General features: G+C 43.9%; 2 protein-coding genes across 2 annotated transcripts in view; both read left to right on the forward strand.

Moving 5' to 3' along the window:
- Positions 1-93: 93 nt before the first annotated feature.
- On the forward strand, positions 94-6,072 carry pdrg1 (p53 and DNA-damage regulated 1). Its single transcript, XM_068000840.1, has 5 exons — positions 94-247; positions 2,197-2,272; positions 3,589-3,663; positions 4,461-4,541; positions 5,632-6,072. Exons 1-5 carry the CDS (start codon positions 164-166, stop codon positions 5,712-5,714), a joined length of 399 nt encoding a protein of 132 aa, XP_067856941.1. The 5' UTR covers positions 94-163; the 3' UTR covers positions 5,715-6,072.
- A 4,442-nt stretch (positions 6,073-10,514) lies between these two features.
- Positions 10,515-22,837, forward strand: part of ddx27 (DEAD (Asp-Glu-Ala-Asp) box polypeptide 27) — a 40,725-nt gene continuing 28,402 nt past the window's right edge. The window contains exons 1-7 of the mRNA XM_068000662.1: positions 10,515-10,669; positions 14,749-14,892; positions 17,570-17,629; positions 19,852-20,068; positions 20,184-20,233; positions 20,835-20,921; positions 22,007-22,112. Of these exons, the coding sequence (XP_067856763.1) occupies positions 10,589-10,669; positions 14,749-14,892; positions 17,570-17,629; positions 19,852-20,068; positions 20,184-20,233; positions 20,835-20,921; positions 22,007-22,112 (745 nt within the window). The 5' untranslated portion in view covers positions 10,515-10,588. The remainder of the gene's footprint in view (positions 10,670-14,748; positions 14,893-17,569; positions 17,630-19,851; positions 20,069-20,183; positions 20,234-20,834; positions 20,922-22,006; positions 22,113-22,837) is intronic.

Below are 22,837 nucleotides of genomic sequence, written 5' to 3' on the forward strand. Positions count from 1 at the left end.
CGCGTGAAGCCCGCCCCCCCGGGGGCGGGGCCACCATTGATTGACATAACAACTGCCAATCACGTGGCAACAGACGGTTAAACCAATGAAATTGAGGAGTGGGCGGGACAATGGCCGGTTGAAGCCGGTCGGTTTCCCCCTTCCCTCCTCCCACTGTGTGAAGATGGCGTGGAAGTCCGAGATGGTGATGAGCTACCTGACTGAGGTGGAGGAGCTGGTGGAGAGCGTGTTGGCCGATAAGCAGCAGGTACGGTGGCGACGCGAGTTTCGGGCTCCACTGGGCCGGAGCCGGCGTGGATATAGGGCCTAAACCAGCCGGGTGGCGGCGGCGGCGGCGGCGGCGGCGACCGAAGGACGGGTACGGCGGTTGTTTCAGGGCCCGGTGTTTATACAGCGTCCTCGTTGCTCCTAGTGATTGACTGGAGGTGCAGTGATGACCCTGGAAATGCAGGAGCCTCTGCTTATTAAGTGTCACCGGTGGGCAGCGGAACATTTCCCCATCTTTTGTGCCCAGTCTCACCCAGGGCCGGTACATCATGGGTTAGATGCAAAGTAAAAAGCTCGCAGCATTGTCCTCAACCTCAGGAGAATCCACTGCACCAGTGTGACATTCTTCTATTTTTCCCATTATCAGCTGCCCCAGCGAGTGAGTTTATCAAGATAGTACTGGCGCAATGGGCTGAATGGCGTCCTGCGCTGCCAATTATATGAACCACACGCTGTTCATCTCTTCCCAAAGCCAGCTGCCATAGTCTAGTTTAGGAATAGGATTTATCTGGCCAAGTCTTTGTTTATCTTGCATAAATCATGTGGAGTATGTATAAGATCTCTGCATACATACATATATTTCAAGGGTTATTATCTGCTAGGGGAAAAACACACAAACACAAACATTTCCTGATAAAGTTATGGTTCTTGGGAGATGATAAGCTGAATGTAGCATACTGGGCCTCAAATTTCCCTTTACATTATAGTTTAATGGTTATGCACATGAACTGAAACACTGAGCCACACTTGGTCTTTGCCGCCCAGCTGAGTACTGCGATTGAGCACGTGCAGTCCTCAGGACTGTAACTGGTGTGTTTCCATTTGTTGATTTAACTGGTGATTATAAAAATTCTCTGCTGGTCTTTTGCTCGTCCACTGACTGTAACTAGCCCTGCTCCACGCTGCTGCTGTGGCCTCCTGGGTTCCAGCCTATACAATCTCCAACTTGTCCAAAAACTATGCATCCTGTCCTGTACTAAGTCCTGCTTGTCCATCGTACCTGACCCACCTACCCCCACTTTCCACACCCGACGCATTGATACTAAAATCTTCACTCTCACTTACAAATCTCTCTGTGGCTTTATCGTCACCTACTTCTGTGACCTGGCTGCACAGCCTCCACTCTTCCAACTCTGGAACTTCAAGAGAGGAGGAAAAATGAGAGAATGGAAGGGAAAATCTGAAGAAAAGGGTGCATGTAATGATTTGCATATTTTGCTGTGGTAAGTGTAGCATGCTGGGAAGGAACAGGTGACTTTAGACCCATGGTTCCCAAAGCACTCCTTCACTGTGGTTTCTCTTGCCCCATGTCTGGGTTTGTTGTAGACTAATTGATAGAGATTGATTGCTACGATTGGTCATCAACTCCATTGTTGTTGTTGGCTCATGGGAACACCACCACCTGCACGTTCTCCAAGTCACACGCCATCCTGACTTGGAAATATATTGCCGTTCCTTCATCTTTGCTGTGTCAAAATCCTGGAACTCCCTACCTAACAGCACTGCGGGAGAACCTTCACCGCATGGACTGCAGCAGTTCAAGAAGGTGGCTCACTACCACCTTCTCGAGGGCAATTAGTGATGGGCAATAAATGCTGGCCTTGCCAGCGATGCCCACATCCTGTGAATGAATTAAAAACAAATGTGACTACCAGGATGGCAGAAAGCGAACTAGATGGACTTTGGTCTTTCTTCATCTAGAAACTCCTATGTTCCTGTTAGTTTAGTGAAATACTTTCTCTTGCATAGTGATCTTTGCAAACTTTTCACATGGTTTATTGTTCAGTATCAAATTGGGCTGTTTTTAATAATCAAGGTGAAGGACTGTATTTGCTTTCTCTGAGATTGGTACTATGAGATACAAAGGATTTTAATATGGATACAAGGAGTTGTATCTGAACTTTGTCGTTTTTATCTGGTGGATTTCAGATTGTTGATCTGGATGGGAAGAGGAATCGGAACCGAGAAGCACTGAGAGCATTACAAAACAGCGCTGACCAAACGGGTATGAATACCTTTACAAGCCACTAACCAATGGAATGGAAAGTAATTAGAGGGATGGTGGGATTGAGACTATTGCTTTTAGATTTGAGAGAGTGCCAAAGAAAACAATTCAAGTATTGAATGGTGTCAATATAGTTTTTTTTTAAATTCATTGTGGGATGTGAGCGTTGCTGGTAAGGCCAGCATTTATTACCTCACCCCTAGTTGCCTTTGAGAAGGTGGTGGTGAGCCACCGCCTTGAACCACTGCAGTCCATGTGGTGAAGGCTCTTCCACAGTGCTGTTGGGTAGGGAGTTCCAGGATTTTGACCCAGCGACGATGAAGGAACGGTGCTATATGTCCACGTCATGATGATGTGTGACTTGGAGGTGATGGTGTTCCCATGTACCTGCTGTGCTTATCCCTCTAGGTGGTGGAGATTGTGGGTTTGGGAGGTGCTGCTGAAGAATATAGCTAACTCTTATGAGGACTGCAGGAGGTTTATTTCCCCAGTTTTATTCCCTTTCCTGAGGGCAGTGACATGCTTATGGTATGGTGCTAGTACCATTCGTAGCCCTCCATCACATCACCTGAAAAAAATTACCAATCAGGTGTCAGCTGAGACAGTGAGTATGAGAAGAGTTGTGTCAGTTGAGTGCAATCCTGACATTGGATATACTGATCAGGAGCAGGAACCCTGGCTGGTTTCTCTTTTCCACCCAGTGAGGGGACACTGAATCCAGCTGTAGTGTCCCCACCCTCATCCTGGCTAAGGTCAGTCACCTAAGCACAGACCAGAAAGTGAGCCTGAATCCTGGGCTATATGTGGCTCCATGACACGTCACATGGTGCCTTTAGCCAATGGTTACAGGATTTTTTTTCTATAGTTTTTTAAAAATGTGAATGTTTAAAGATATGTAACTGATTTTCAGACAGGCCTTTTTTTTTAATCCCAATATTCTCGGCCTCAGGAAAGAAATCTTCAGGTTGTGCCTAGGGAGTGTCAGCGGTCAACTGTGGATTGTATCTACCAATGTACACAACATGCACCTTCCAGCAGATGTCACTAGATGGTAATCCAGAGCAGCGAGTCTAGCTGAATTTTCTCCCTCACCAGCTCAGGGCACCTAGACCGATTGTAGCATATGAACTGTTGTGGCTGAGATCCACTAACTCACCAAAGACCAGAAAGTGGGATAAGTGTGCCTTGCAGTGCTGTGATCTTTGTTTGGGAAATTTTACCTTTTATTTCTCATTTTAGTACAAAAATACTGCCCTCTGGCTTTGAATGTCAAGTCATCAAAGCTCGTTGATAACAGCTTTCTCTTTCTTTTTCAGGTAATGTAATGGTTTGCTTTGGAAACATGTTTATCAAATTCCCCAATTCTAGAACCAGGGACATGATTCGGAAAGGTTAGTGTTGCATGCAGTTCGTTAAAATGCTTGAGTTTAAGTGACATCGGCCATCTACATGTGGGCTGTAGGCAGCTACAATAAACTATACAATACAAACCTTCTGATTGTTTGTTTACTTAAAATTGCATTGTTTGAAAAATTCCCAAATCTAGGGGGCAGAGGAACTGAGGCCTAAATAGGGGAGAAATTAGTTTAATGTTAGATTTAATATGTGGAGTTTTCTTTGTTTGCTTTAGTAATAACAAGTCATTTCATCTTTGCTGTACCAAATATTCAGTTCAATTTTATTTGCTTTGTTTTTATGTGAATAACATGCTTTAAGCATTCACCCCTTTTTTTCTAATTTTAGTTTCTGCACCACCCACCATCCAAAGCCAAGCTTCTGCTAATGCCACTATGAAACCCAAATGCCTGGGGTGGAGATAGTTGTAAGTGGGTGGGAATGACACTCTCCCTTCGTTTCTCTTTCTGCAAGCATCAGGACTGTGCTGTGGAAGTCCCCATGGTAATGCAGTCGAGATTGCGAATTCATAGGTCTGGGATCAGACCAAAAGCTCTTGCAAGCTGCTTCAGTTTGGTTGCAAAAGTGGTATTATTGGTGAAAGGAACAAAAGTCTGCCCGTTGGAAACAGTGTACAGTCATCAATAGGTTGAGCTGAGCACAAAAAGGAATGTGGGACTTAGTGTTGTAATTGACCTCTAAAAGCCTAATTTCATAAACTTTCATTACAAAAATGATTATTCAATATGTACAATTACCTTAATTTAACTCAAACATTACTTTGGTTTTTCAGACCAAGAGCAGTTGGATGAAGAAATACATAAGCTTTCTAATCAGCTGAAAGTGAAAGTTAATCATTTAAATGAGGCTCAAGGTGACTTTTTACCTGTTCCTTTAATTTTCTTTGTGCATGCTAGGGGTTCTGAAATTGTCAGTGCCCCGCAGGGCTGGGAGATGGTGAACCCTCTTGTCCCGTTTCCTTTTAACTCTTATACATGAGGGTGCTGAGTGAAGACCAGACTTGGCGCAATGTCCAAATATTTACTACTCAGAGTAAAGTAGTTCTTAATATCACCTTTCAATTTACTTTTCACTAATTTAAATATGTCTTCTGGACCTACTTTCCTGGTTTAATTTGAATGAATGTTCTAGGTTTATTTTACTTAAACTGTTCAATATTTTACTCTATAAGATCCTCCCCATACCAGCTGCTTCTAGTTACTAACCATAGTTGACCACTTGGTAAACAAGCTTTTATTAAAAAGAAAAGTGTTGTAGAGCTTGGGATCCTTTCCCTGTATCTCATTTCTTACTAATTGGGACCAGTCTTGCTCATCCCTGCTCTGTCTCCATTGTTTACTTGTGACATGGTGACCAGAATTGAACATCGTATCCCAAACATGGGCTACCAGTGCATTGAGTTGCAGCATAACCTCTGGAGACCTGTGCTCGCTGACCTACATTGGCTCCCAGTCCGGGAATGCCTCAGTTTTAAAATTCTCATCCATGGACTTGCCCCTCCCTATTACTGTAACCTCCTCCAGCCCTATAACCCTCTGAGATCTCTGCACTGGCCTCTTGCGATCCCCGATTTTCATTGCGCTGTGCGTTCATCTGCATAGGCCCTAAGTTCTGGAATTCTCTCCTTTTTAAATGTTTGTTAAAACCTACTTGTCCTAATATGTGGCTTGGTGTCAAATTTTGTCTGATAACGCTCCTGTGAAGCATTTTGGGATGTTTACTACGTTAAAGGTGCTATATAAATGCAAATTATTGTATGTTGTCATCCTGGCTGGGATCAGCTAACTTCGTTTGGGAGCTGTGGTTTAGTTGGTATAACTGAGCCATTGTGTCTCAAGCTTTTCTGTAATGTCTGTGTTTGTACTGCGGGGTGACGGGCATACTGAGGTGTATTCCTGCTGATGATTCTGATCCTCTTAACTTAATTCTCATTCTTATTCTAGGAAAACCTGAGCTCAAAGGATTCAACCTTTCCCCTTTAACCCAAGAAGAAATGCGAGCCATTAACCAGACCCTGAAGAGTTGAGAATTAGTTGCTCAAGACTTCTGTATGATTGGCGAGGAGAACTGGGCGTGGCTGTGTATTAGAGGAACATCGGCTTTACAAAATATGGACAGCACATGCACAACTGTAAGGCCATATAAAGACGTTGTGGGATTTCCCTCGACGTTGCTCGAGTTCAGAAATTTACTGAAATCGACTCCCAATAGGATTGTGACTGGGGAAATGATACTGTGGGCAGCTGTTTTTTTTTGCACTCAGACCTTGCTTAGGACTTGAACAGTTAGAACAGCTTGCACACCATAACTGACCATTTGGCAAATGAATTTTAAAAATAAAAATGCTGGATTTCGGAATTAAATGCTGAGCCTTCCTTTCAAAACGAACTTGTTTGGTTTTCATCTTCAGTGTTACATTTTACCATGCACTTGCTTCAGGGAAAAATCCTCGCTGTGCAAAAACTGCAGTGTTATTACTGTTAACGTTGTAATCATTTCTAACAATGCAAACTGTGATCTGTGACATTAAATCTTAAACTCATCAAAACATAAATACAATTGAGTTTGCATTGGAAAAAGATAAGCCAGCATTTAGCCTTCCTGATAGTGCGGAAGTAAAGTCTCTGAGCCATGCAGACCAGTAAGCTCCCAGGTTCAATTCTTGGATTGTGTTGAGTTAGTTGATCTCGGTCACTGGCAGTAGGACTTTTTTTTTAATTATTGGTTCTCGACATGTGGGCATCACTAGCAAGCCTGGCATTTATTGCACATCCCTACCTGGTGATCAGGAGTGAGACTCCTTGGACTGCTGGTAATGGTAATTCAGATTCTCAAATTGCCATGGTGGGATTTGAATTTACATTCTTTGGATTATTAGTCCAGTAAGATAACAATTATGCTACTGTACCTGATTGAGTGAAGAGAAAATTGCTTTCTCGCCCCTCATCGCCAGCGAGTGATCCCTGCTGGAAATGTATGTTTCAGTTAGCCTGCGAGCACTAACTGGCAAGCCCCACATCTGAATATTGGCAACTTAGGTGCCATATTATAGGGTAACTGTACAGGGAGTCAGTGCCTTTCTGAGAGAGCGAACATTTTGGGAGGGGGATTTTTTAAATAAAACATGAGTCTTGCTTGTGCAGGAGGGAGAGAATTTTGACTGGGAATTTATGAAATAGTTTCTTCTCCTTTTGACAAATTGGGTCTTCCTAGCAGGGATTTGGGAAATGACCTGTACTGCTGGAGTGTTTTAAGTCTTTTATCTGTGGTTGGGAGAGCTTGATCCTTAAGCTATCTGAACCCTAATGGAAACTATTTAAAGGGTTAAATGCCATTGGCTGATGGGCAATGTTCATTTTTTTTTTTTCCCCCTTCAATTTCTGTTCCAGCACCATTGGGACTGTTTTCCTCCATGGTTCCTGATGGAGGTAACATCTAGGACTTGAAAACAATGGGAGGGTGGTGGGGGGGATGGGGACTGGTATTCGGGGAGGAAGGAGCTGGGTTTTGAGGAAGGGTTCTCACTTGTGGATTAAGCCAGGACCATTTGAAAGGGGCTGGGGCTGGGACCGGTAGCGCTTCGAAGTGGAGGTGTCTTGAAGCGAGGGGGTTGGGAGCACTGGTGTGTGTAGGGGTTGGAAGGATTTGGGAGGGACCAAGGCAAAAGAGGGCTGCTGACACTGAAGAGCAGCTGTGGCCATGGGAGGAAGGGCTTGGAGTGCTCCAGGGTAGTAGAACCCTCCCTTCCCCTTCTCTGTTTTAACATCAAATATTTTCCAAATATAGCCCAGGATTAGACTTGTTGAGTATAGCTTCATAATTGGCTGGGAATCTTCACAGATTTATCTCTTTTCTTTTCACATTTAGACATTGGACATCAGTCTGTCATGTACACTTCATATTTCCTCTAATGTTCATTACCTTGTATTTTAAAAAAAATACATTTATCTACCTTAAGCTGCATCTGCCCAGATTGGAATGCTTTGGGTTTTCCCCCCCGCCACATTAGTAAATTAGCTACATCTTTTATAGTTATCATCAAAGACACAGCCTTTTCCATTTATTACTACCTTCTGCTTTCTATTGCCAAACCAATTTCAGTCCAGCCAGCTACAATCCACTAATTCTGTATTTTTTTTAAAGTATTAAACCTTATCAAATACTTTCTGAATATCTAAGTTTGTTAAAACTACTGGATACTGCTTAACAAATTACATATCGGCCCAGATTTTGCTGGAGTGGGGCATCTCACAGCATGTCCCGTTAGACGTCTTTCCTCACCCTTCAGCTCGAAAAATGTTTGCCCTGTAAGTTGCTGGAAGCGTGAGCTGATAAGTGTGGCAAGGGCAACGGGGCATCTGGAACCTTGGTGAACGATGGGACCAACAGTCTACCTCCCTAAGCAAGGAAATTTAAGGATTGAGAAAGAAACAGAGGAATGATGGAGAAGGAAATGGGTGAATTAGAGTCAAATCAAGTACAGAAAGAGAAATAGAGGGAAAAAAGAGATAGGAAAAGTAAGAAAAAATTTAATATTTTTTTAAAATCTCTAACAACAATTTACTACCTGTAGGAATGAGAGTCCACAGTTTAAATTGTTCCTTTTCTGAGCCGGAGAGGCATTGCAGGAACATAAATCTCATCAAAAAGGTACTTACACTGTTAAGTTTAGCAATAACTTTCTGCGGCGAGTTTAATTGGCAATTAATGCACCAATTTCATGAAACTCACGGGAAGGTTGAGGGCGATCTGCCATTTTTGCAAGGCTAACAGCGGAGCGGCGCAAATTGCCCAACAACTTGTGGCGATTCGCATTCACAGGGTATCTCTTCCTCGCCACAAATTGCTGGACGATTTACACAATAATAATGAGTGCTATTAAACTCGCCATTATTTTGGCAGCAAAATCTGGGCCCTTCTGTTAAAGAATATGAATAGATGTGATTTATATCATTGCATCAAAGTGGCCTCGCCATTCTTAGGTGAACTCTGATAGTAAAATGTATGAGTATTTTCTCCACTATTGATATTGGACCAACTGGTATATAATTCTCCATTTCTTATGTTACTTGCTCTCCATTCCCCAGACATAACCTCTGTACTTATGGGACTCTAGTAAACATTAACCAGAGTACTGCCTGCCACCACGATCATTTCCTTAGAACGTGTTCTGTCTGGTCCTTGGGCCTGTAAGTATTTAGGGCTAGAGCTTCTGCCCATTGTGATAATGGTTAGAAATGTAGCCCTTAATGTCTTGAGTCTGATCATAGTCTCTGCTTCATTGACTTTGATATTATGGTTTGCAGAATCTTTAACTTGTGAATATGGCTAGCATTCACTGATCTAATTTAAAAAATAAGTTACTCCAATTTTCTCCACTCTGTTCACAAAGGTGTTGGTTCCTGCATTGGCACAGGAAAACCCCTGATACTTTCACCAAGCGGTCATTCTTTACGTGAGAATCTAAACAGTGAGCATTTTCAGGCTATATGACCAGAGAGGGGACATCTGAGCTGAGCCCAATTCTATCCTTATTGAAAAAATTCCAGTAGTTTAATGTTGTGTCCATTGAAATCTGCAACATGTATCCTTGTTTAAAATACTAAAATACCAGACTGGTGGTGAAGGGAGTGAATGTTTAGGGTGGTGGATGGGGTGCCAATCAAGCAGGCTGCTTTGTCCTGGATGGTGTCGAGCTTCTTGAGTATTGTTGGAGCTGCACTCATCCAGGCAAGTGGAGAGCATTCCATCACACTCCTGACTTGTGCCTTGTAGATGGTGGAAAGGCTTTGGGGACTTGGGAGGTGAGTCACTTGCCGCAGAACACCCAGCCTCTGACCTGCCCTTGTAGCCACAGTATTTATATGGCTGGTCCAGTTAAGTTTCTGGTCAATGGTGACCCCCAGGATGTTGATGGTGGGGGATCTGCCGATGGTAATGCTGTTGAATGTCAAGGGGAGGTGGTTAGACTCTCTCTTGTTGGAGATGGTCATTGTCTGGCACGAATGTTACTTGCCACTTATGAGCCCAATCCTGGATGTTGTCCAGGTCTTGCTGCATGCGGGCTCGGACTGCTTCATTATTTGAGGGGTTGCGAATGGAACTGAACACTGTGCAATCATCAGCGAACATCCCCATTTCTGACCTTATGATGGAGGGAAGGTCATTGATGAAGCAGCTGAAGATGGACACTGCCCTGAGGAACTCCTGCAGCAATGCCCTTTAGTACCTTTAACGTAGTAAAACGTCCCAAGGCTTCACAGCACTTTATCAGACAAAATTTGATACCAAGTCACATAAGGAGATATTAGGACAGGGGACCAAAAGATTGGTCGAAAATGTAGGTTTTATTGTGTGTCTTAAAGCAGGAGAGTGGAAAGGTTTAGGGCATAACTAGCCTGCCAGTTCAGTTGACCGGCAGTTTGTCCAGGCTCCAGCCCTTTAAGTAGCTGTGTGGCTAGGCTTCCTTTACAAAGAAGACAGCACTCTAGATTCATTAATTCTAGAAACAGTGCATAAGTGAAGCGAACCTATACAAATATGGCGGCGCCTAGCTTCAGCAGATCCAGTAGCATAGTGTGTCAGAGAAATTACCCATTCCCAACATGGCGAGTAATTAATGTCTTTATAGTTTGTGCTTTACTAACTTTGATATTATGGTTTGCAGAATTATATTGAGTAAACTCTGGGTTATTGACTGAACGCGCGGCAAGCTGCTTCGACCAACACACCTGTCGTGTGTCTATCTGCCCATTTAACCCTGAGTCGCTTAACTCGCACCCCGGAACGTTTGTTCTGCCGGACTGTTTGTTGCGGAAGAGTGTTGGTGACGGACGCTATCCCCCTTGCTGGAGTTTTCCGCACGTGCCGGGTCCGACTCTAATCGGTTAGTCGCGCTCGATGGCTGCTTTGGATTTTATCGGGACTATCGGAGAGGAGGACGACGTTCCGGAGGAGGAGGAGACGGGGTCTGAGGGAGAGGTGAGGGCGGCGGGGCCTACTTTGCTGCTGATATCTGACTGAGGACCTGAGTAACCGACGGGCCCTCCACCTCTTGGGGATGGTGGGGATTACTGGGCCTCGGGGTTCAACTGCAGGTTTGTGGGGTCGTGTATCTCGCCGGATAACGAAAGACTTGCCTGACCGTATCGTACTAAGCCATTCACATACAGCACAGCAAGATCCCACCAAAAAAAAGGCAACGAGACAAATGAAAGCTTGGTTGAAAACATGGCTTTTAAGAAGGTTTTTTGAAGTGGGGAGTTCCAGAGAGCAGGGTTGAGGCAGCTGAAGGCTCTCACCAATGGTGGGGCAAAGGGAGGAAGAGTGGGCGAAAGGCCAGCGTCAAAGGACCGAAGGATGTGGGCCATTAACTTGTCATTCGTTGTTGTGCACAGAATAACTACCACGTTTGTCCACACAACAGGCATCATGCTCCTAAATGTTTTTAAGTAACTTGTTTTGAGAGACTTAAATATTCCACCTTAAGTCTCAGGTCTTAGTGTTTAAGTACTTAAGCCAGTCTTTCTATCTAGATGAATTAACATTACATTTATCTATGTCAAATGTCATCTGCTAGATGCGGACTCATTCATCCGTCTTACCTGGTTCTGATTGTAGTCTTTTTTTCTCATCTAAGGTTCTTAAATAAAGCAGTTCTTTGTGTCATCTGCAAATTTGCAGTTTCCATAATGCCTTTATCAAGATCATTAATATAAGTAGTAAAGAGCAACAGTCCTGTGGGACTCCAATAGTAACTGGTCCACATGAAGAACCACTACCATTAATCATAATCCTCTGCCTACAAGAATGCAACCAATTCTTTACCCAACCCAGGATGTGCCCTCCCACAGGACTCTATCTTATAAAGTCGCCTATTGTGTGGCACCTTGTCAGAAGCTTTTTGAAAATTGACCTTCCTCCACCAATGTCTTAACCTCAGAAAAATTCAATCAGGTTGGTCCAGTCTCTTAAGAACCCCTTCTCTGTCCAGTTGGTCATACAGAGTATCTCTTATGATTCCTTCCAGCAACTTGCCTACAACGGAAGTCAAGCCAACGGGACTATAATTTCCCAGTTCAGATGTGTTGCCCTTTTTGAATATTGGCACAATATTCTCAACCCCCACCCCCGTCCATGGGAACAATCCCTGACTCTAAATATATAAGCAAGGGGCTCATTGAGCACATCTCCCATTTCTTTGAGGACCTCTTAGTCTGTTAGTACCAACAACCCAATCTAGTTTGAGACCCCTCATTCTTTCCAGGATTACATCTGCGTTCATTTTGACATTTACAACTTATGCTCTTTAATCTTCCGTGTTGTTGCTCATGGTCAATTGGAAATGTGCTGTTTTATGACAATAGGACTGTTATAGCATGTAACAGTGTTTATTATACACGAAGTTCTGGATATTGGTAATGTGGGTGTTTATTATAGTGTTTGCTGGTAGAATATAATATCTGTAGTGGGTTTTACTTGAGTTTAGTGAATGGACTGATTAACTTGTAGAGGCAAAGGGAAGGTAGTGAAAAAGTTGAATCTGTGAGGAATGTTTGGTGGGAAGGTGGTGATTTGAACTGGAATGAATACAGTGGAATTGGCTTTTAAATAAAAAAGGGTCTAAGGAATGTAATCAAAATAGGTATTCATCAGTATTGATTGCCCCTGAGGTCAGGTTATTGGGCAACTGTTAGAAAGAAAGATCTTGAATTTATGTAGTGCCTTGCATGTCCTCAAGATCCAAAGCACTTCACAGCCAGTGAATTGCTTTTAAAATGTAGTCACTATTGTATAGACAGATATGGTTGGCAATTTGTGCAGAGCAAGATTACACTAACATTCGATGAACTGAATGACCACTTAATCTGTTTTTGGTAGTGTAGATTGAAGGAGGAATGTTGGCCAAGACACTGGAAGAAATTCCTGATCTTCGAATGGTGCCATGGGATCTTTTGCATCCACCTGAATACGTAGACAGGACCTCGGTTTAATATCTCATCTGAAAGGCAGCATCTCCAACAGTGTAGCACTCACTCAGTACTGCACTGAAATGTCAGCCTAGTCTGTCATAGTCTGCTACTTATTTGAGAGAAGCGGCTGTTGCCACTGCATTGGATTCCAAATTTCTGACATTTTTCTGAGCAGGAAGGTTAATCAAGCAACTTTACTGTGTCGAACAATACCAGTGAGATTAGCAGAGCCTTTTGACTTGCTTTTCTTTTAAATAGACCACACCCTGTTGAGTTATCTTTGCAACTGATACAATCTAGTTGAGACCGAACACAGTCGGAATACCAATTAACTCAGGCTAGCGAATCATCACTCAGAATTCGATGTATGCGATATTAATGGCTGTAAAGAAAACTGAGGTTTAATGTGAACAGCTACTTAAGTTTCAAGTCAGGAGGGAGAATTGCCATTTAAATTCACCATCACTTCTTCAAATCAAAGTTGAGAGCAGCAAATGGGGTCAGGAGGGGGAACTGTAGTGCGGCTTGAACTAGAAATCGGGAACAGGGATTGGAGTCGGGGGCTCATGGGATTGCGGGTAATATATTAGCGTGGATTGAGGATTGGTTAACGGACATAAAACATAGAGTAGGAATAAACAGGTCATTTTCGGGTTGGCAGGTTGTAACTAGTGGGGTGCTGCAAGGATCAGTGCTTGGGCCTCAGCTGTTTACAATATACATCAATGACTTAGATGAGGAGACCAAGTGAAATTTAAAGTAAGCTGTGAGGAGGACGCAGAGAGGCTGAAAAGGGATATAGACGGGTTAAGTAAGTGGGCGAGAAGGTGGCAGATGGAGTATAATGTGGAGAAATGTGAAATTATCCATTTTGGTAGGAAGAATAGAAAAGCAGAATATTTTTTAAATGGTGAGAAACTAAGAAATGTTGGTAGTCAGAGGGATTTGGGTGTCTTTTTATTCGTTCATGGGATGTGGGCGTCTCTGGCGAGGCTGGCATTTATTGCCCATCCCTAATTGCTCTTGAGAAGGTCCTCGTACATGAATCACAGAAAGTTAACATGCAGGTACAGCAAGCAATTAGGAAGGCAAATGGTATGTTAGCCTTTATTGCAAGGGGGTTGGTATATAAGAGTTAGGAGGTCTTGCTGTAATTATATGGGGCTCTGGTGAGACGACACCTGGAGTACTATATACAGTTTTGGTCTCCTTATTCTAAGGAAAGATATACTTGCCTTAGAGGGGATGCAACGAAGGTTCACTAGATTGATCCCTGGGATGAGAAGGTTGTCCTATGAGGAGAGATTGAGTAGAATGCGTCTATATTCTCTGGAGTTTAAAAGAATGAGAGGTGATCTCGGTGAAACATAAAATTCTTAAGAGGGCTTGACCGAGTAGATGCTGAGAGGCTGTTTCACTTGGCTGGAGAGTCTAGAACTAGAGGTCATAGTCTCAATATAAGGGTCGGTTACTTGGGACCGAGATAAGGTAAAATTTCTTCTCTGAGGGTTGTGAATCTTTGGAATTCTCTACCCCAGAGGGCTGTGGATGCTCAGTCGTTGAATATATTCAAGATTGAGATTGATGGATATTTGGAGCTAGGGCGGTGAATGGAGTTGAGATCAATGATCAGCCGTGATCTTATTGAATGGCGGAGCAGGCTTGAGGGGACGTATGGCCTCCTGCTCCTATTTCTTACGTTCTTATGAGACTAGCCGTTTATATATCACATTGTTGGAGAAGCGGAGCTGATGCCTGCCGGCAACAGGTGATAGGAATGCACTATGCTCCTGCAGCACAGTGATATTTAAATTGCAGCTCTCGCTCCCAACTTCAGTCCTGTCTCCTGCTTATTTAGATGATCAATGCTAATTTCTAAATTCCAAAGTAATTTATAGATATTCATTTTTTACATAGTCTGCACGGGTCTCTTCAAGGCAACTCCCATTTGGATTACTGATCTGTGCAGACAAGTAGAGTTAGTGATGTTCTGCTGTATTATGTTTATAAATAAGCAGCATGAGGACTGGTCTTGTTGCACATCATATTTCCTTCTGACTTGTACGACTGCTCTGTTTGTTTCTTTAGGACCCGCCTGTAATTTTGCTGAAGAAAAAGAAGTTGAGGAAGCAGTGTGCAGACTTCAGTGAAGACTTTCTCTTCACCGAGAAGGATGGGGAATGTGATGACAGCTGGTTGATGGCCGATGTCCTGAGCCAACTAAAGAAGAAGGTGAGGATCTATGACCCTGTCTGACTACAGGCTGCAGTTACCCTAACATTTTTGAATAAACACCAGATTGCATTTACTGTTTGTTTTTGTTGTAGTGATATGATGCTCTAGCTCATAAACTATGCCAGCCACACTGAGCACTGGTGCACATGGTGCAATTTTTGTTGAGGCTGTTGTAGGCGTATGGCCGCGTGCGGCAAGTTCCCATTTTTTTTTTTATGGGTTGATTTTTGAGAATGTAGGATATTTTTTCATAAAGAAAGTGCTAGTAGCAGCAGTACCATATTATACTTTCAGATCTCCCAAGGTGTTACTTAATAGTAAATCAGTGGATATTTTTTTTATTTATTCATGGGATGTGGGCCAGCATTTATTGCCCATCCCTAATTGCCCTTGAGAAGGTGGTGGTGAGCCGCCTTCTTGAACTGCTGCAGTCCGTGTGGTGAAGGTTCTCCCACAGTGCTGTTAGGAAGAGAGTTCCAGGATTTTGACCCAGCGACGATATATTTCCAAGTCGGGATGGTGTGTGACTTGGAGGGGAACGTGCAGGTGGAGTTGTTTCCATGTGCCTGTTGCCCTTGTCCTTCTAGGTGGTAGAGGTCGCGGGTTTGGGAGGTGCTGTCGAAGAAGCCTTGGCGAGTTACTGCAGTGCATCCTGTGGATGGTACACACTGCAGCCACAGTGCGCCGGTGGTGAAGGGAGTGAATGTTTAGGGTGGTGGATGGGGTGCCAATCAAGCGGGCTGCTTTGTCCTGGATGGTGTCGAGCTTCTTGAGTGTTGTTGGAGCTGCACTCATCCAGGCAAGTGGAGAGTATTCCATCACACTCCTGACTTGTGCCTTGTAGATGGTGGAAAGGCTTTGGGGAGTCAGGAGGTGAGTCACTTGCCGCAGAATACCCAGCCTTTGACCTGCTTTTAAAGCCGCAGTATTTATATGGCTGGTCCAGTTAAGTTTCTGGTCAATGGTGACCTCCAGGATGTTGATGGTGGGCGATTTGGCAATGGTAATGCCGTTGAATGTCAAGGGGAGGTGGTTAGTCTCTCTCTTGTTGGAGATGGTCATTGCCTGGCACTTGTCTGGCGCGAATGTTACTTGCCACTTATGAGCCCAAGCCTGGATGTTGTCCAGGTCTTGCTGCATGCGGGCACGGACTGCTTCATTATATGAGGGGTTGCGAATGGAACTGAACACTGTGCAATCATCAGCAAACATCCCCATTTCTGACCTTATGATGGAGGGAAGGTCATTGAAGCAGCTGAAGATGGTTGGGCCTAGGACACTGCCCTGAGGAACTCCTGCAGCATTGTCCTGGGGCTGAGATGATTGGCCTCCAACAACCACTACCATCTTCCTTTGTGCTAGGTATGACTCCAGCCATACTGGAGAGTTTTCCCCCTGATTCCCATTGACTTCAATTTTACGAGGGCTCCTTGGTGCCACACTTGGTCAAATGCTGCCTTGAAGTCAAGGGCAGTCACTCTCACCTCACCTCTGGAATTCAGCTCTTTTGTCCATGTTTAGACCAAGGTTGTAATGAGGTCTGGAGCCGAGTGGTCCTGGCGGAACCCAAACTGATTGACTAGAGTGTTGTACCATGTAACATATTGTATTACTCAACTGCTGAAGTGGAGCTGTGTTTAGCTAGCTTGTCCCTTTAAGGCCACATGGCCTAATTGCTGAAAATAGATACATATTTAAAGTCAATAGGAGGCTAATTGAAGTTGTTGAGAGAAGTTTGTTTGTAAATTGCCAGCTCCTTCCCTTAAAGAATATGCCAGGTCGTCAAGGTCAGAAATAACTAGCAGGAAATAACTGATTTTCTTTCACATTTAAAATATAATTTTAAGATGCTTTTTGTTCCATGATGTTTGCTATCTGTTGTGATTTGTTGCTGTTTACAAATATATTTGGGCCGATCAGGTGCATGTGACGCACTGAGGTGTGACAGTTCTGCTAGAAGCAAGACTTTTCTTAGTTTGGATAGATATATTGGACATCACTTATGGATGCAGCAGGGTAGTCACTGTTAGTTAATGACATGTTCAGAGAGCAAAGAGTGAAATATGAACATGAAACGACTGGATAGTCGTTCTGTACAGCAGTGGCAGGGCAAACGTCTGGAAAATCAAAGGTGCAGGGTGGAAAGCATCCTGGTTATCTGGGCAATCTTGCAATGCTGTTTTTTTAATTGGCGGCTGTGACTGCTGGAGAACAGAGTGGTGATTTTTCTGTGTTCAAAAAGTTTCTGTGATCATAGTAAATGGGTTGGCTTGGAAGCCTTTCTGTTCGCATCTCTGCTAAGTTAAGGGTAGTTTGGGATTAAAGAAGTATGATGACGCATATCTGAACTAGGTGTGCTGATTGTGCATGGGCCAGATTATGTGCCTCTTTGGGCAGTAGGTCAGTCTGGCCCATAGGTTTATTATGTCCCCCGTCAGTGAACTTGCTGATTGTTTGACAGGAGTTTCTCTGCACTGAGCTGGGTGCTTTAGTCTCTGACTCTTGTCGAACGCCGGGTCACAACATGGATTAGGATGATGGGTGTAGCCTGGGCACCCAAACTTGGTAACTTGTGATCGGAAGCCATGGCTTGGTTTGTGTTTGGCGCTGCCCTAGAACATTTCCAGCTGTGTTCTTGGAACAATGTTAACTGAATTTTTCTGCTTAATTCCAGAAAGCACCAACAACCCTGGATGAAAAGATAGAGAAAGTGCGGAAGAAAAGAAAGAAAGAGGTCAGTTGTTTCCAACATATTCGTCATAGAATTGAATGTGTTTGAACTTCAGGTGCGGGGAGTCTGTGGGACATAGAAGCTGTGACTTCCCATAGGCTGCATTTTCCCCCCTTTTTTCCTTAACTGTCTTCACCCTTTCCATATCTATCTAAACTACAAAAAGCCTTAAGTGCTGACTTTTGCAGGGGGACAGTTCCAATGGGGCTAGCAGTCCTTTGGTACCTTGTCCAAGTGGTCATTCTTCATGTGCAAACCTAGGCAGTAAGAGGGACGGAGGATTCACAATCGATGCTGATTCTTTCCACAGAGGTGTATGATCCAGCAGGGGTCACTCGATAGCGGTCAAGAGCGGGAACACTGATTAGATTTTTCCCCTTCCTAGTCCAGTAACACCCCTACTGTTAGCTTGGTTGAGACCAATGAACTGAGCACAGACCAAGGAGTGAAGCTGGGACCTTCCTGTTCTGCATGACTGTGTCACACTGACCAGTACATTTACTCACTGAAGCATTAGCAGACCATATCAGTCTCAACTACGGTGCTGAGTAGAGACCAGGAAGATTGAAGATCTAGTGCAACAGTAAGTAGTGTAGATGGGAGCAGAAAGTTGCAAAAGAACATTGATTGTGAGTGGGCAAAACTGTAGCAGATGGAGTTCAATGTGGAGAAGTGTGAGGTCATCCACTTTAGACCTGAGCATAAGAGATCACAGTATTTTCTAAATGGTAAGAAGCTAGGAACGGTGGAGGAGCTGAGAGATTGAGGGGTCCGTGTACAGAAATCACTTTTAAAAACTAGTGGACAAGTACAAAAATAATTTAAAAGGCTAATGGAATGTTAGCCTTCATCTCAAGACAGCTTGAATACAAAGGAGGGGTGGAAGCTATGCTACAGTTGTATAAAGCCCTGGTTAGGCCCCATCTGGAGTACTGGAGTTCAGTTCTGGGCACCGTACCTCAGGAAGGATGTATTGGCCTTGGAGGGGGCGCAGTGTAGATTCACCAGAATAATACCGAGGCTAAAAGGGTTAAATTACGAGGACAGGTTGTTTAGACTAGGCTGGTATTCCCTTGAGTATAGAAGATTAAGGGGTGATCTAATTGAGGTGTTTACGGTGATTAATGGATTTGATAGGGTAGATGGAGAGAAACTATTTCCTCTGGTGGAGGAGTCAAAAACAAGGGGGCATAACTTTAAAATTAGAGCTAGGCAGTTCAGGGGTGATGTCAGGAAGTACTTTTTCCACACACATGGTAGTGGAAATCTTGAACACCGCCCCCCCCCCCTCCAAAAAAAATGCTGAGGCTGGAGTCAATTGAAAATTTCAAAACCGCGATTGATAGAATTTTGTACAGAAAACGTATTAAGGGATACAGAACCAATGGAGTTGAGGTACAGATCAGCCATGATGTAATTGAATGTTCCAATGTTTCTTTGGACAGTGTAAATGGGTTCAAGGAATAATTGGATCTGTTTTAGTGGGGTGAAGGGACTGAGTGATATGGTAAGAAGATTGTCACTTAGAGTTGAGATCAGTCATAACGGCTTTTGGGCCTGATGGATTTTTCTTGTTAAAGTCTCACATTCTTTTCCTGGTAACACAGGAGTCTTTTTTTCCCCTCACAAATTTTCTGTGTTCCCATTGTCCTGAAAGTGTTGACTTCCTTGTGGGGTGTGTTTCCATGATGCAGGTCCAAGTGGCCACTGTTTCAGTGTGGACATTGACTTTGAGTGTTGCCAGGCTGTCAGATTGCAGAGGGCCAGATCCTGCATTCACCAAACGTCCACATGAACACCTCGGCAAGGTCCGCTGGATAGCAATCGGGAGTATGAGCCCTAGCCCAGTTCTCTCTATTTCCCCACCTCCCACCACCATCAAACCAAGGCTGAGATCAATTATAGCATCCATATTGCCTTCTTGACAGATTATCTAGCTCAACACAGATCACAATAAAAGCTGGGACTTTCTAGGTCAGTTCCTCATTGGTTAAACTTACTGAACGATCAGGAGAGCATGGCAAATTAAGCGTCTTCCAGTGGAAGTTGTGCTCTCCTCTGACTCTTGCAAATGGCTCCAGAAATGGACGTAGGATGGGGAGGAGAAGTGATCCTTGAAAGGATGCTGCTGGGAGAGGGAAAATGAGGAATAGTAACAAACAAGAGAGGAGGAGGAACAACTTGTATCTATCTTTGCTTTTGGTTTATATGTTTCTAATTTCTAGGAGAAATCTGCAAAAGAAGTAGAGAGAATAACGACCGACTCCACTGAGGACACTGTGTCCCCTGATACGATAAAGGAAGACGAGGAAGAACCGGATGAGGCGGAGGCCAATGGTGAAGTGGAGGAATCTGATGGAGAAAAAGAGCCAGAGGATGAGGAAGATGATGAGTCTGAATCCGAGTTCTCCTCAGGAGATGAGGAGATTTTACAGAAAGCAGGTAAGTGTACTGTCTGGCCTTAGGTTTACTGGCATTGGGTAATATTGTACAGTTTGTTTCCATCTCTTTATTGATTGTGCATGTTCAGAGTCTGACGATGCTAATTGTTCTACAGACACACTGAAATTAAAGGGGAAGAAGAGAAAGAAGAAAGTTCCTGAGAATGTGAGTACTGCTGGGGTTTTGTCTCCTACTTTAGTTTGGGCAAAATGGGGAGGATTGTATTGCTGAAGACGAGCGTGAATGTCTCGGAGGTCTGCAGCAGATGGCTTTGGTAGCGGCTGAGATTTTTTTTGCAACCCGCAGCTGGGTGGGAAATGTTGAAAGAGTGACTGGAAGAAAGGGTCAGTATAGGAATGGAGGGGCGGCTGGAAGGAGGAGAGCAGTGGAGGGGCAGCTGGAGAGCTGATTGGAAGGGAGTAAGGGATGGGGCAGTAGAGTGACATGTAGAAGAAGGGTGGAATGGGGAGAGCGAATGGAGTGTTAGCTGGGAGGACAGTAATGAGGGAGAGTGAATGAGAGGAGGCTGGGAGTAGAATGCTGTGGGGAGAAATAACAGGCAGTTGGGATATGGGAGAACAGATGTGTGGAAAAGGAAATGGAGAGGTGATTGAGAGGGCATTGGGATGGGGTTAGAAGGAATGGAGAGATGGTGGAAAAGATGATTAAATTGGGGGGAGGAGAGATTGGGAGGATGGAGGACATGAAACTATTTTTGGAGTTTGTTAGCTCCCAGATTCATACTGCTGTTTGTGCTCCCGTGCAGGAATCAGGCGTGTTCTTTGAGGATGCCCCTCAGTTTGACAACAGTCTAACATTCCAGGACATGAATCTCTCTCGACCACTTTTAAAGGTACTATATCAGAGAAGCTAGCCACTTGACGAGACATGTAGACATAAACATGTCTTACTGCCACCGTTGCCCATCATTTGTCTGAGAAATGCTTTGCTTTCTGGGAAGGAGGCATTTCCATTTGCAATTTTAATTTTCTGTGTTTCTTTCTGCTTGTAAATTGTTGAACCTGTTAGGAATGTGGCGATGACAAATGTAGGAATGCTTCTGTTGGCTGTTTCTTGTGAAGAATTGGTCTCTTCTGGAAAGTATGGCCTTGGCACGAGACACCTTCAGAAACTGATCTTACATTGCACAATATGAATTAATAACACGAATTGTTTCAAAACATGTTTTCTCTTTCCCCTCTTGAAGGCACTGATTGGTGATGATGTATAATTCCAAATGCACCTGTTACTCTTTAGTATGTCGCCAAATGGCCATCCCTCATGTGTGGGCCTAGACGATGAGTGACACCAGGCTGACTGCTGGCTGAATCACAGCCAAGCCCAATCCTGTCCTCATCTGATATCTACAGATGCACTTTTTAACAGGAGTAACTGGATGGGATGGGAACTCTGGCTAATTTTCCCTCCCTAGTGTTGCTAGGGACTACAACCAGGGATAGCACTCCACTGCCACCCTGACTGTGACCAGTAACTTATTGATTGAATCTGGGACCATCTTGGTTTTGCATCACTCAGTTTCTCATAGGTTAGTGCATTCATGATTGGGCCGTTGGAGCAACAGATAATTTTTCAGTTTAAAATTTCCAGTGGCCTAATTTTCCATTTAAAAAAAATCTTTTAGTTCTCAAGAATATCTTGGGCCTGTGATTCTCTGATATAACACATTGTTTATAGCTTCCCAGTAACAGAGAAATTAAATAACATGGTTTTCAAAAAAAACTAATATAGGCAGTATTGTACATGTTTGTTTTAAAATACTAATAGAATACGTGATTGGAATGTTACTGTTTAATTTACTGGTGATTGAGTCAGCACCCACCTGTGGTACTGCTGGACTGCAAAGCTTGGATCTATGACTTTTGGACATTTTCTCCTGCCTTTCTAACCATTGTTCCTCTTTTGTGTGACTGTGTTTAGGCGATCACTGCAGTGGGTTTCAAACAACCCACCCCCATTCAGAAAGCTTGTATTCCTTTGGGTCTGCTAGGCAGAGACCTGTGTGCCTGTGCTGCTACTGGGACAGGTAGATGTTGCTTTAGTGCCTTGCTTGGTAATCCGTGAGACGGGTGTGTATTTGTATTTATCCCTGCATCAAGAATGAGTACTTGTGCCCAACATTTCCTGTACCTGGGCCATGTTTGTTTTGCGGTGATATCACTGTCTATACTCCCTGTACCTGAGATCTGTATGCATTGTTGTGATATCACCCAGCAGTTCTTGAACCTGGGCCATCCACATGTCACATTTTTATGCCATTGTTGTATTACATCTTTGCTCATTGATTGTGAGTTGTGCAGTTATACCAGGGCCCAAGGTGAGGCAGCATGATGTGTGGCATCTTTGTATGGTAATGCTGTCAGAGTATGGTGTGGTTTCTAGAGGATAGGTGTATGCTGTTGGAGTGCTAATTGTATTATTGATATCAGGAACTGGTCTCTGCTCTGAAGTTGCCAGGAACTGGCAGCTTGCCTACCCATGCCTTGCAGCTGGTATTGGTCATCTGCTTTTGTTCCCTAATTTCTCTCCACCTCTTCTGCAGAGGATGGTGATTCCAAGGTACTGGCTGGCCTAGGCTACCTCATCCAGGTAGCCGTTGTTCATGTGAGCATCAAGAACAAGGGCTATTTGACCACGGGTGGAATCACAACGGAATTTGATCCCGGCCTCGCCCTTTTTTTACGAACATGTACTATCCAGCTAAAGTCACCGGCTAGCGATCAAGAACAGGAACCCTGACTAAATTCCCCT

Source organism: Heptranchias perlo, chromosome 19 (assembly GCF_035084215.1).
Source record: "Heptranchias perlo isolate sHepPer1 chromosome 19, sHepPer1.hap1, whole genome shotgun sequence".
NCBI classification, from domain to species: domain Eukaryota; kingdom Metazoa; phylum Chordata; class Chondrichthyes; order Hexanchiformes; family Hexanchidae; genus Heptranchias; species Heptranchias perlo.